The following is a 14,105-nucleotide window of genomic DNA, read 5'->3' as shown; positions in this document are numbered from 1 at the left end:
AAAAAAAAAAAAAAGAAGTCTGTAAGAAGTACTTCCTTATCATTCATTAAAACAAGGCCATAGGTTTTTCTTTTAGTGTGCATTATTATAAAGGTATTTTAAAAAGTGATCCTGCTTAGTGTTCTGCAGAAATAGTTTACAATGCTATTTCAGTTTTACTTTTTTTTGTTTTTCAGTTTTACTTTTGAAATCTATCAGTCTTTTCATTTATATCCCTTGTTACTTTTTGCCAGACTCTTTTATTTGGTTTTGCTACTGCTATCTTCCCCTTCTATAAATCTATCTAGTATATTATATTTCAGGATATGTCAATTAAAGCATAATTGTGATTATGTATCTACTCATAAACCTTTTTTATTGGTTTTAAATTCTAAGTATAAACTCATTACTCCTTTTTTTTTTTTGGCGGAACTGGGGATTGAACTCAGGCCTTGCACTTGGCAGGCAGACGCTACTCCTTTGTTTTTCATTGTAATCTGCTGTAATTAGATTCTGAGTTCAAGTTCCTAAAGCACCATTTTCTACTGTAGATTAACACAACCAGCCACTTTTTTTATTTTGAGCATTGTCAACTTCTTGCAGCAAAGCTTGTTCTCAGCTTGAAAGCCTTTTCCTTCAGTGTTTCCTAATAGCTTCAGCCAGAAATCATTCTCTTTTTATAATTCTTTTCTCTTAGCCCTTTTTATGTTAACCATTAAGATTTAAAAATATCTTGTGTAAAAGTTAAAGTGCATATATTCTCTATATATGACTTAAGAATCAACATTTTTGAAAATGTGCATGTATTATGGTGTTAAAGGTACTAAACCATTTAAATAAGTGAAAAACTTCGATACATTGTTCTCAAAAGATATTTGGAGAAAAAAAGATAATTGATTAAGAATTTTTAGTAGACTAGGTATGTTGGTATACTCCTGTAATCCCAGCAGTTGGTAGGCTGAGGCAGGAGGGTCACTGTGAGTACAAGGTCAGCCTGGGCTACAAAACCAGCTTGAATTATGTAGTGAGACCTTATCTCAAAAAAAAGAAAAAAAGGATTTTCTAATAGAGCAAATTTTATATATATATAAAACAAAGAATGTATGTATATGTATATATATGTATACATATATATACTACATCTAGTTTTTAAAAATTTCTTATAGTTGTATTTGTTTTATACTTAGTATTTTTTCCCATTCCTTTCAGAAGCAAAATCTGATTTTGTTTATGGTTCTTTATGCTCCTGAGAAATAATATTAGCTACAGTGATAATTATAGAATACTTAATGATGAACCACAGGATTCAGCATTGTTATCTAAACTGTCTTAATCTCAGACTTAGTAAATATGAAACTGAAGAAAATTGATGAGTAAAATGTGATATTAAGGGCCAGGGATGTAGCTCGGTGGCACAGTGCCTGCTTGGCAAGTGCAAGGTCCTGAGTTCTGTTCTCAGTGCCAAAAAAAAAAAAAAAGTGATATTAAGAAATCCACTTTCTTACCATTTTCACTATATGTAAAACATTGTTATAGAATGAATTAATAATTTAAAATATAATTATTTATTTGTTCCCAGAACCTACCTTCTGGATCATCACGTGTTGGAGCCATTAAACTTACCTACATTTCAAAGGTAATTATTATACATTGACTTACTTTCACTTGTGATTTAAAATTGCCTGCTCCCTCAGTGGAAGCATGAACAGAAGCAGCAGCTAGCAGCTTCCTGTAACATTTAATGATGTTTAGGTTCACATCATGCTAAAAGTTATGGTTAGGAAGTTTCTTAAATGGATAAAATTGGGAAGAATATGAATTTAACTTACAGAATGTGGGACGTTACAAAGCCTAATACTAACTAATGATCAGATCATAAACATCAGAAAGAAATTAATTTATTTTATTTATTTATTTTTTTGGTGGAACCGGGGATTGAACTCAGGTCCTTGCGCTTGCCAGGGAAGCGCTTATTCCACTGAGCCATCTCCCTGGCCCCAGAAAGAGATTAATTTATAGTAGACTATATCTTGAGGAGGCCTGAAGATTTTTCTAAGTATGTATTAAACTTTTTTAGACATTTTCTAACTGTTAAGTCCCATTATTTTTGGAGTTTTTCTTTATATTTTAAGGAAAATGGACCATGTTCTGTAAGGCTCATCTTCATGCTCTTTTTACTTTGTGTTACTGCTTTTCTGTATTTTATATTATTTCTCTTATTTTTAGAAATTCAGATTTTATATTGGTCATAGCTTGACTCAAAAGATGAGATGCAAAAATAGAAACAAGTGCTTTTTTTTTTGTGTGTGTGTGTGTTTTAGGGAAGGGTGTTCAGGGTCTCACTACTAGATCAGATTCATAGTGATCCACCTGTTTACAGCCTCTGAAGACCTGGGATTACAGGTGCGCACCACCACGCCCAGTCTCAGTTGTTGTCGCATCACCCCCAGTGGTAGGGCCAGCATGGCGGGCCTGGGAATTGACCAGAACAAGTGCTCTCAAGTAATGTGCACTGTGAATACATATGTTGCATTACATTGCTAAGAATCACTGCAACAGAATGCCAATTTCCAAATGCGCCTCTATTTAGAAGATACATATTTTTATAAATACTTTGTTATCAGAATTATGGTTATTCATTCTCTGACAAAATATCTATAATCTATAGGACAGTAAAGAGTACATACTTAAAATGAAATATTTTCTTTTTTTTTTTTTTTTTCGGCGGAACCGGGGATTGAACTCAGGCCCTTGTGCTTGCCAAGCAAGCACTTACTCTACTGAGCTATCTCCCCAGCCCCAAATATTTTCTGTTAAAGCCATATTATATGAATTTGTAAAGAAATATTACATATGTCATGTGCCTGTTAATTAAGACACTTAATTCTTCAGCGTAGCTTGCAGCCTCAATTTTATAGAGATTATTAGGGGAAAAGGTATAATTCCATTATAGAATAAACTGCATTTCTATTTTACTTCATTGCTTATATATGCCACTGTTTTTTTCTTCCTAAGCATTTTCTACTCTCAACAAAGTGGTGCAGAAAGCTATAGGACAGTTGAAAGTGAGATTACCCATCTGTCTGTGTCTGGCTTTTTTTTTTTTTTTGGGTCTTTTGGAGACAGGTTCTCATCATGCAATTGAGGCTGACCTTGAACTCACTTTGTAACCCATGCTTGAACTAGCAACATTCTTCTGCCTCAGCCTCCTGAGTGCTGCGGTTATAGGTGTGTGCCACCACACCTGGCTGTCTTTGTTGCATAATCTTTTTGAAAATAGGAGCTTTTTCTCAAAGAATTAACTCAGTGAAGCAGGCACAGACTGGTCAGGTGCTTGTCTTCCACCACTGGTCCCTTTCAAAATATTGTGCATCCTCTTCTCTGTAGTGCTATTGACTTCCATCTCTGTCCTACAGCATACAGATGGAGTTGTAGTTTGTACTCTACTTTAGACATTCTAGGGTTTTTTTTTTTTTACCCCTCCCAGAATTTACAAATTTCAGTGTGACTCAGTTGTAAATTTGTAGTGGAGACCAGTTGAGAACTCTAGACTTAGTGTCCCTTTTGGAGGTAAACAAGTGCCACAATTATGAGTTATACACAGGGCAACAATGTAGTAATAGCCAGAAATGAGTTTCTAAGAGCTCTGTATTTAAAGAGATAGCAGTAAGCAGGTACAGCAAATTGCTTCACCTTTCTTTTTTTTTTTTTTTACGGGTACCAGGGATTAAACTCAGGATTGAATTTTCTTCACTTTTTGAAATGAATCTTGTGCTGCACTTAGTAAAATGATCCATGGGGTAGTCTTTTGTAATAAGAATGTTTTAAAGTTTAGTGTCCCAATGATCATATAGATACATACATGTAGGCATTTATACAGTATTTAAGTTTAGTAGCATATAAAAAATTGAGCAGTTCATTTCTTTTTTTTTGTTAGGTTAGCGATGCAACGAAGCTAAGGCCAAAAGCTGAGTTCTGTTTTGGTAAGTATATATTTTTATGGGAACTGTTATTTTTTTATTTTGAACATATTTTCTTTATAATTCCTTGTTGGGTTTTCTTTTTTTTTTAAATTTTATTTATTTATTTTTTTTGGTGTGTGGCCAGCTCAGCCCACCAGGGGGCGGGTCTGGCTGGCATGTGGTGCTGGGGGATTGAACCACAGTCCCTGTGCTTTGCTAAGCTTGTTCTAAGTAGGTGCTTTAGACCACTGGGCCATCTCACCAGCCCGCTTGTTGGGTTTTCTTTTCCATTCTCAACCCTGAATGTAGATACTTCCTAAGACTTAGACTTTTAGTCTTGGCTCTTACTTATTTTCCTATTGAAACTTAATTTGCCACTGTTAAAAGTTCTAAGTTGGTAATTTTATCAGTCCTGCTTCTCCATTAGCTTTGTGGTATGTTATTGTTTGGTGGTCATATAGGCATAGTTTATATAAATTCGATCTTACTAATGAGTCCTAAAACTGGTTTCCTGCTTTTTTTTTCTGATTTTCATATTATAATTACTGCATTTAATAAATGCTAACATGCTATTAGATTATTATTATTTGTACCACTGAAAAAGAAAAAATAATTGTAAAAAGTTACCATTATGGATACTAGGCATGGTGGTACACACCTGTAATACCAGTGCTGGGGAGGCTGAGACAGGAGGATCACTAGGAGTCTGAGCTGTGTAGCAAGACCCTGTACCAAATAAGTAAATAAAAAGATTACCATTATGATAGCTATTTTAAATTAGACTGATAAAGTATAGCTTAATGATTTATTCTAAGACAGATTTCTTGCTACTGCTATGCAGATAATAAAACATTTTTCTGCATTTTCAAGCAGAAAGCCTCGCTCCTATGTCCCACCTTATTCACAGCATAACCGAGTGTTCAATTCCATACATGCTATGCTCTTTTCTGCGTCATTCCACACAAGTAGTCCTCCCATCTTTCCTCCCAAGTGGTAAAGGGTAGCCAGGTATTTACATGGATTCCAAGTCTCTTGAGTCTCCCCCTCCACTCTGGAGTTCCCCCATTAGGGTGAGATGCTCTTTCATGATGCTTCTCATCTCTGCCTACTAATCATGTAAATATAATCGTAACCTGACAACCGTATGTCTATGAAAAGGCTTTTGATATCCTTAAGGGCAGCAACTGCCCTTTACTAACTTCATTGTTCCAGTGTAAGCATAGTATCTGAAAGGCATTAGGCCTTCACTAAATATTTGTTCAACAGGATAATATAATGCCTTATCTATTCCTGCCTCCAAATTGTAAATTTCTCATTACTCACAAGCTAAGAACCAAATCCTTGTATTTATATTTAATATGGAATAATGCAAAGTTTGATGATCAATTTTAATATGATTAAAATAAATTTTTTCTAGACATGTTCTAGTGGTAGTGATTGAGGGCTGGATAGAACTCCAAAGTCAAGAGTGGATAGATTGGAAGTATCTTAATGAGTGATAGCTGACTACCTTTTCAGAGAGGATGTTAATAGACAACAATGTCAGAAGAGACAGAAATTTTGCATTGAATCATAAAAGTTACTTTCTGAAGCAGAATAAATGCTAAAGTCTTTGCTGTCTTTTGCTTGTAAGAAACAACTTTCATGGCAAGCAATGTGCTAAAAGTTTCGTCTGATGACAAACATACGAGGTGTAGTAAAAAATACAGTGAATGTAAAAAATTTTCTAAAATTATTACAGTAAAGGACAATCCCCCTCAAAATGCTGTTCTCTTTGAATATGCTTATCATTTCCTCCTTACATTTTCTGAAGCATTTCTGGAATTGCATCTTTAGTTGTGCTGAGTGGCTGCCTTGATTTCCTGAACTGTCTCAAAACATTTACCTTTTATGGTCATTTTCACTTTGGGGAAGAGGCAGAAGTCTCATGTTAGATGAGCTGAGTAAGGTAGATAAGGACACAGTGTAATATTTCACTTGACACAAGTTGCTGTAAAGGTAAATCAATGTCAGGTGATCAAAAATACTGTAGATGTTGAGATTAGAATTTTATTAAAGCCAGGTAAGGTGTTGCATACCTGTAATCCCAGCACTTGGGAGGCTGAGGCAGGAGGATTACTGTGAGTTTGAGACCATGTGGGTTGCAAACTGAGTTCAAAGCCAACCTGAACTGCATGGTGAAACCCTGTCCCCAAAAGACAGACAGACAGACAGAGAGACAGACAGACAGACACACACACACACACACACACACACACACACATTTATTATAGTAAAAGCTTCTCTACTACTCAAAATCTTGCTTTTGTTTCAAACACATTGAATACATTATTCTTGGCAGTGTGTCTTTTACTATCATAAGTTTTTGTAAAAGTTACGTGTCTTAGTTACTCTTCTCTTGTTGCTGGGACAAATACCCGACACTCAAAATGAAGGAAGGAAAGGATTATTTAGCTCACAGTTACTGGAGGTTTCAGTCCATACTCAGCTGGGTCCAACGCAGAGGAGCACACAGCAGAGAGCAACCTTTCATGGCGGCGGCAAAGAGCAAGAGTGCAAGGGAGGGGTAGCAGCAGCTCAAGCAGCTAGCTTCTCTTCCCACCTTACATTGTAATGCAAATTACCTGCCCCAGGGTAGGGGAAGTACACCTATGGGTACTTCCCAGTATTTACCCACCTATGGGTAATCCCAGCAGTACTAAAACCCATAATCCCAGCCTTGGATCACACGTAATCCCAGTGGATCATGAGTTAACACAAACTCTACAAGTCCTCACCCCATGACTGCATGAGGCTTTGGGGGGACAACTAGACACAAACCATAACATTACACATTTATTGTATCTTTCAATTGTTCCATATATGTATCCAGAAATGAAATATAAGAGCAGGATAAAAGATCTCCATGTTCATAGATCAGCAGAATTAACATTGTTACAGTGGCCATATTACCAAAAGGAATCTACAGATCTAGTGTCACACCTGTCAGAATCTGACAATAGTAGGGCTGGTGAGATAGCTTGGCGGACTAAGTGCCTGCTTAGGCAAGCACAGGGGCCACAGTTCAATCCCTGACGCCATATGCTGCAGGAAAGCTGAAAACAGGAGGATCACTGCAAGTCCAAGCTGCTGTGTCGTGAGACCCTATACCAAACACGTTAAAAAAAAAAATACTGACAGCACTGCCGGCCTGATGGTACCTGGTGGGCTGAGATGGGAAGAGGCCACCCTGAACTACATAGACCTAGAGAGACCCTGTCTCTTTTTTTTTTTTTTGGCAGAACCAGGGATTGAACTCAGGCCCTTGCGCTTGCCAGGGAAGTGCTTATTCCACTGAGCCATGTCCCCGGCTCTGAGACCCTGTCTCAAAACAAATAAACTAAAACATCCAACAACATTCTTCAAAGAACTAGGTAGAGCAATTCTAAAACTCATGTGGAAGCACAAAAGATCCAGAATAGCCGAAGTGATCCTGAGCAAAGAGAATGGTGCTGGAGATACCATAATACCTGTTTTCACAGTATGTGCAAGTTCATAATAATAAAAACAGCAAGGTACTGGCTTAATAGATATATGGCAAATGGATAGACTAGAAAAGCCAGCAAACAAAGCAACAAAAACTGCTAACAGCTATCTGATTCTTAACAAAGATGCTAAAAGAAAGATAGTCTCTTTCAGCACAAATGGTGCTGAGAAAACTGGATATCTACATGCAGAAGACTGATAGTGCATTTTCGTCTCTCAGTGCTGTACAGAACTAAAATTGTTTTTTTTTTTTTTTTTTTTTTTTTTTTTTTTTTGTGGAACCAGGGATTAAACTCAGGCCCTTGTGCTTGCCAGGCAAGCGCTTATTCTACTGAGCCATCTCCCCGGCCCCACAGAACTAAATTTAAAATGGATTGAAGGTCCAAATATAAAACCTGAAACTTTGAAACTGCTAGAAAAAAGCATAGAGGAAACACTTCAAGATCTAGGCATAGGGGGGCTGGGGAGGTGGCTCAGTGGATAAGCGCTTCCCTGGCAAGCTCAAGGGCCTGAGTTCAATCCCCGGTTCTGCAAAAAAAAAAAAAAAAAAAAGATCTAGGCATAGCCAGTGACTTCCTTAACAGTGCTCCAGTAGCACAAGAAATAACAGGAATAATTATCAAGTGAGATTATATCAGATTAAAAAGCCACACAGCAGAGGACACACCAGTGCAGTGTCAGTCTACAGAATGGGAGAAAATCTTAACCAACCACTTTTCTTATATAGGATTAATATGTAGAATATATAAAGAACTCAAAAAACACCACAAAATCAAATAACCCAGTCAGTAAATAGGCAAATGAACCAAATCACACTTCTCAGCAAAGTAATTATAGACGGTCAGAAAGTATGTGAAAAATTTCGTTATGTTTTACTATCAAGGAAATGCCAATGAAAGTTTCATTGAGATTCTGTCTCATCCTAGTCAGAATGTCTATCAATAAGAATACAAAAACAGCAAATGCTGGTGAGGATATGGGAAAAGGAACCCTTATATACTGTTTATGGGAGTATAAATTAGTACAGCCCCCATGGGAATCTCAGACAACTGAAAGTAGAGCTTTCATTGATCCAGATGTACCGTTCTTAGATACATTCCTGAAAGAATTAAAGTCAGCTTATTGTAGAGATACTTACATACTGGTGTTGTGGCAGAATTCACAATAGATAAATTATGAAAACAGCCTGTCAGCTGATAAATAGATAAAGAACATGTAGGTACACAATGGTACATTATTTGGCCATAAAGAAGAATGAAATCATGTCAAGCCAAATAAACCAGACAGATAAAATACCTCATATTTTCTGTCATGTGTGAAATAAAAGGACAACAGGAAAGCATAAGGGACACAATTATAGAGAAGAAGAAAGCTATGAAGGAGGGAGGGGAAGGTAGTAGGAGTAATGAGAGAAATGATGAAAGTATATTTATACATTTATAATCAAGCTAAGATGAAAACTATTCATATTATATGTATTAATGTTTTAAAAAAGAATTGAGAAAACTGACAATATGAAAAAATGTCTCATCACCAAGACTTATAACTATATTTGGGTGATAATTAGTCCTAGATTGTGAGGTGATGTTTGTTTATAGTTGAGGTTATATTTGTGCTTTAGGGTTTTTTTTTTTTTTTTTTTGCGGAACTGGGGATTGAACTCAGGCCCTTGCACTTACCAGGGAAGCGCCTGTTCCACTGAGCCATCTCCCCAGCCCCTTGTGCTTTAGTTTTTATGCATTTATTTACTCTGATGGCCAGGATAGGAAATAGAATAAAAGAGTGCCCAAGTCAAAGCTAAAAGCACGTAAAACCTCTGGGGATGAATGTATTGCTCACAGTGCAACCCTTGCTTTTTTTTTTTTAATTTTAATTTTAATTTTATTGAGAAACAAATATGAATGAGATAGTTTCAAAGCTGATTAACAGGACAGTTTTGATAATCAATACATTATACATTGTTATCTTGTTAGTATTGTATATTGTTATCTTCTTAGTGCAACCCTTGCTTAAAAGAATGGCAACTGGTGGGGTCGTAGCTCTTTTTTTTCCCCCCCAAAGTTTATTTTTTCCTTTCCCTGTCTGCCCTCCTCCCCTAGATATTGCAAATGTACCGCCTTTCAATAATTTTCCTTATTTTCCACTATGTATGTATATTCCTTAGAAATCTCCAGAAGATGGTGATGGAAAAGAATATCTTGCCCTAAGCACTGTGGTAGTTTCTTTTAAAAATTTTAATTAATTAATTTTGCAATACTGGGGCTTGAACACATGGCCTTTATGCTGAGCTACAGCCTTAACCCTAATAACAGTGTTTTTAAAATTTTGAAATAGAGTCTTCCTAAATTGCCCAGATTGTTCTTGAACTTGGGATCCTCCTTCTTCAACCTTTTAAGATCACTAGAATTATAAATGTGTGGCACCATGCCCAACTTGTACTAATTCTTTTATAGAGCTCATTGTCACCCCTCAAGAAAGGAATGGATGGCACTCCCATTTCATATATGAGGAAAATAGGACATGAGAGATCAAATGATGTTTATTAGATGATGCTACTTGTAAGAGGATAAGATAACCTGGTCTGACTGATTCCCAGAACTGATTTTTTTCCATAGCACATCAGTATGCCCTTCTTACCCTGAAATGATAAAAGAATATGAGGTTTTTATTCAGACTGTGAGGGTGCCAAGAAGCTTTTCAGAGGTATACCGACCTCCCTTCCTCCATTTAACATGTGCTGTAAATATTATTCATTCGGAAATGTATTAAAAATTTATTTTCTGGAGCTGGGGCATAATGCCTCTTATAGCTCAGAGGCATAAGCACCTAACTGGCAAGCACAAGGTCCTGAGTTGGATCTCCAGCCCTGTATGCCCTGCAGGTGCCACAACTGTGTGTGATGTTGCAGACCTGTAATCCCAGCACTTGGGAGGCTGAGACAGGATCACTGTGAGCTTGTGACTGGCCTGAGGGCTACAAAAGTGAGCACAGGGCCAGCCCGAACTGCATAGTGAGACCCTAACTCAAAAAAGAAATAAAAGAAATAAAAAATTTAGGTCCCACATTCTGCACCGGCCCCGCCCCCCGGGGTGCGCTGAGCCATGACAGTTGGGGCATGGTGGCACATGCCTGTAATCCTAGCACTCAGGAGGCTGAAAACAGGAGGATCATGAGTCTGAGCTGCTCAATGAGATCCTGTACCAAACACATGAAAAAAATTTTTTTTTCTACCAAGTGTAATGTATTAATAAATGTGTAGATCTTTAAACTCTTCATTGTCCCGAGGAAATGTCCAGAACTACATTGAGAGAAGAAGCCATTATGAGGAGAGCTGAAAAAAGACTAAAAGCATACCATATTGATTGTCAGGAGTTAAAAGCAGAAGAATGTTATTGTCATACTGAATTGCTTTTTTTTTAAATTTTTTTTTGGTGTACCTAGCACTGGAATTACAGGTGTGTGCTACCACGCCCAGACCCTGTCACCACTCAGTATGCCTGGGGGTGGGGCCGGAGTGGGTTGTGCTGAATGTGGTGCTGGATATTAAACAGGTTCTTGCACTTGCCTAAGCAAATGCTTAGTCTGCGAGCTATCTTGCTGGCTCTCTTGACTTGCTATTTTATTTTAAAATATATTTATGGTACTTATAATTTCTCTAAGCTCTGAAAACACATAACAGAATAACTTACAGTAACTCAAAGTTCTTTATTTTCCAGATTAGTTTTACCAGTGGCACTTAACACAGTGTGCCTTACTTCCTTTTTGAGACCCTCATCTCAACCAAGGAATCCCTGGTTTACAGTGCCTTGGTCTTCTTCCCAATTTCAAAATCTTGTGTGTTTGAAAAATAAAATTTTTTTTCCTTGAGGGTTTTCATTTTCTCCTTGTCTTAGTCCTGATCTGCTGGGTGCTGGTATATCATTTAAAGTTTTGGTAGAGTTTTTGGATTATTTTTATGTTTGAATTATTGCAACACGGGAGCACTTAAGGTGCCTTAGTTCTTAGAATAATACTTAGATTTTTTTAAAGAAGATAAATGTACATGATGTAACATAAACAGTTTTAAATCAGCAAATATGACAAGTTTATGAACAACTATATGTGCTGATGTGTTTTAATGTCGTATAATCTCTTCCCTAAAGAGATGTTTGTAAATTGCATATAAAGCTCCAAATGCATTAAAATTTTAAATATAAATAAAACTCATAAGTGGAAAAATAAACCTTTTTATTTTTGTAATTTTTTAAAATCTTTTTTTCTGTATTTTTAGGGAAGGGTCTGCAGGGTGTTCGGGTTCTCACTACTAGATCGGGCTCATAGTGATTCTCCTGTTCACAGCCGCCCAAGAGCTGGGATTACAGATGTGCGCCGCCACACCCAGTCTGTCTCAGTGTGCCCTGGGGGCAGGGCTGGCACAGCAGGCCCCAGGGAATTGACCCCCTGGCCCCTACACCTGCTTGCAGGCATTTTAATCTGCTGAGCTATTTGCCCAGCCCTTATTTTTTTCTTTTTTGGGTGGAACCGGGGATTGGCCCTTGCGCTTGCCAGGGAAGCGCTTATTCCACTGAGCCATCTCCCTGACCCAGCCCTTATTTTTGTAATATTAATATAGGGAAGTTTTCCAAATGAACGAAATCTAGACGCATGAGAGGAATAGTTAATGCAATAGTTCTGTTTAGTCAAAGATACCATGAAGGGCCAGCCAAATAGCTCAGTGGATTAAAGCACCTGCAAGCAGGTGCAGGGGCTGGGGGATTCAATCCCCAGGCTTGCTGTGGTGGTGCCACACCTATAATCCCAGCTGTTGGGAGGCTTGTAAACAGGTGGATCGCTGAGTCTGATCTAGTAATGAGACCCAGAACACCCTGTAGATCTTTGCCTAAAATAATACAAACAAACAACAAAAAAACCCTACAAAGTTTTATCAAAGTTACCATGAATAAAATAAAAAGACAAATGTTATACTAAGGAAAGTCCTTAATAGTAAAAGAGAAAGGGATTATTGTAAAAGTTCCATGAATTAATCAAAGATAAATGAACAGATAGCAGTAAACCAAATACAGTTTACAAAATAGAAATCTAAAAAACATACAAAACCAATTTGTCTTATAATCAAATAAATTCAAAGTTAAGATATATTCCCTATTTATGTTGTCAGAGTACTGTATTAGTTAGTTCTTTCCAGAAGATACTACATGGGATATTTTAGTATCAAGGGAATTGTTTTAGAGAATTGTTTACCTGTATGTTGGAAGGTTAAATATTGAAGTAACCCAGAAATTACTAGCAACTCCATGAAGCAGTTTCCACTGCAAGGCTAAAGAGACAAAAGTGGAGAGGTAGTATACCTCTTGGGAACTGTGGAGGAATAGCCATCAGGGAGCCAGCCATTGGTATCTGAGAGGACTCGGCTGGTGAGGGAGTAGCAGAAAGTTTTGGAATGGTAGCTAGTTGTGTGCTGTGGCTGGAAGGAGGTCAACAAAAACTGAACCAGCAAGTCTCTTCCCTCATCCTCTCTACTTCCACCCTTTAGGTTGCCACCAGGAACTCCTACTGGTGGAATGTGGCCCTATCTGGCAAGGAAGCCTAGGAAATATTAATATTTGCAGACTCCCAGTGTTGCAGAGGTGTGGAACAGAAAGCAAGGTTTCTAGCCAGCATAGGTGCTGGTGGCTTGGACTGGCAGGGTGCAACATGAAGGAGGGATTTGTGTGCCTATTGGGAAGGATATGATGGTTCTAACCTTTTGGGAAGATAACTTGGTAATAATGTAAAAATTGTAAATGTGAATTCCCTGTGACCAAGTCAGTATCAAGATAATTATCCTATAGAAATGTGAGTTAAAATATGGTGTGTATATGATTTTTTAATGATATTTTATCTAATTTTGGTAATTGGAAATAGCCTAAATGTCTACTCTTGGAGGATTGACACTATATGCTATATTGTGAGAATGTGGCTATAAAAGAATTTTAACTATGTAATGGAGTATTTCATATAGCCTAATATATTTTGTCAAATCCAAGAATGACATAATTTTGAATCTAGCAAAATTTTTGTGCTGCTACAAACTTAGAGATAACAAATACAGAGATTTCATGGATTTTTTTTCTCACCAGTTATGAATGCAGGAATGAGGAAATACTTCTTACAAGCCAATGATCAGCAAGACCTAGTAGAATGGGTGAATGTCTTGAACAAAGCTATAAAAATTACAGTAAGTATTTGTATGTTTTTGATAATTCTTCAGTATATGGAAGTGATCTTTATATTTTGAAAATTTCTACTGAATGCACATTACAGCATACCAACAGGTTGTGTACCCAAGGTTTGTTTAAAAGATGTGTTGAGAATATGAAAACATTTTCTTGTACATGGTGACAATCAGCCCTTTGATCAGCCTGGGGATGGCTTTTCTACCTAGCATGCACCTAATAAGGATATACTGTATAGCACTGTGGATTTTAGCCAGTGTTTAAAAAAAAAAAAGGAGAGGGGAGATGACAGGTTTAGAAATGATATTCAGCAGTGGGGATTGGGCGTTAAGAGTGGTGAAAACAGGGGCCGGGGAGATGGCCCAGTAGAATAAGCGCTTCCCTGGCAAGCACAAGGGCCTGAGTTCAATCCCCGGTTCTGAAA

At 37.3% G+C, this 14,105-nt stretch overlaps 1 protein-coding gene across 5 annotated transcripts in view; it reads left to right on the top strand.

Annotated features, from left to right (window-relative positions):
• Plekha1 (pleckstrin homology domain containing A1) overlaps nucleotides 1–14,105 on the top strand; it is a 111,458-nt gene that overhangs the window by 34,678 nt on the left and 62,675 nt on the right. For all 5 annotated transcript variants that reach the window (XM_004625602.2, XM_023708935.1, XM_023708933.1 and 2 more), the window contains exons 3-5: nucleotides 1,559–1,615; nucleotides 3,917–3,962; nucleotides 13,586–13,683. In XM_004625602.2, the coding sequence (XP_004625659.1) occupies nucleotides 1,559–1,615; nucleotides 3,917–3,962; nucleotides 13,586–13,683 (201 nt within the window). The remainder of the gene's footprint in view (nucleotides 1–1,558; nucleotides 1,616–3,916; nucleotides 3,963–13,585; nucleotides 13,684–14,105) is intronic.

The sequence above is a fragment of the Octodon degus genome, unplaced genomic scaffold (assembly GCF_000260255.1).
Source record: "Octodon degus isolate 3935 unplaced genomic scaffold, OctDeg1.0 scaffold00010, whole genome shotgun sequence".
In the NCBI taxonomy this organism is placed as follows: Eukaryota; Metazoa; Chordata; class Mammalia; order Rodentia; family Octodontidae; genus Octodon; species Octodon degus.
Note: the sequence above shows the minus strand (reverse complement) of the source record. Positions and strands in the feature narration are given on the sequence as shown.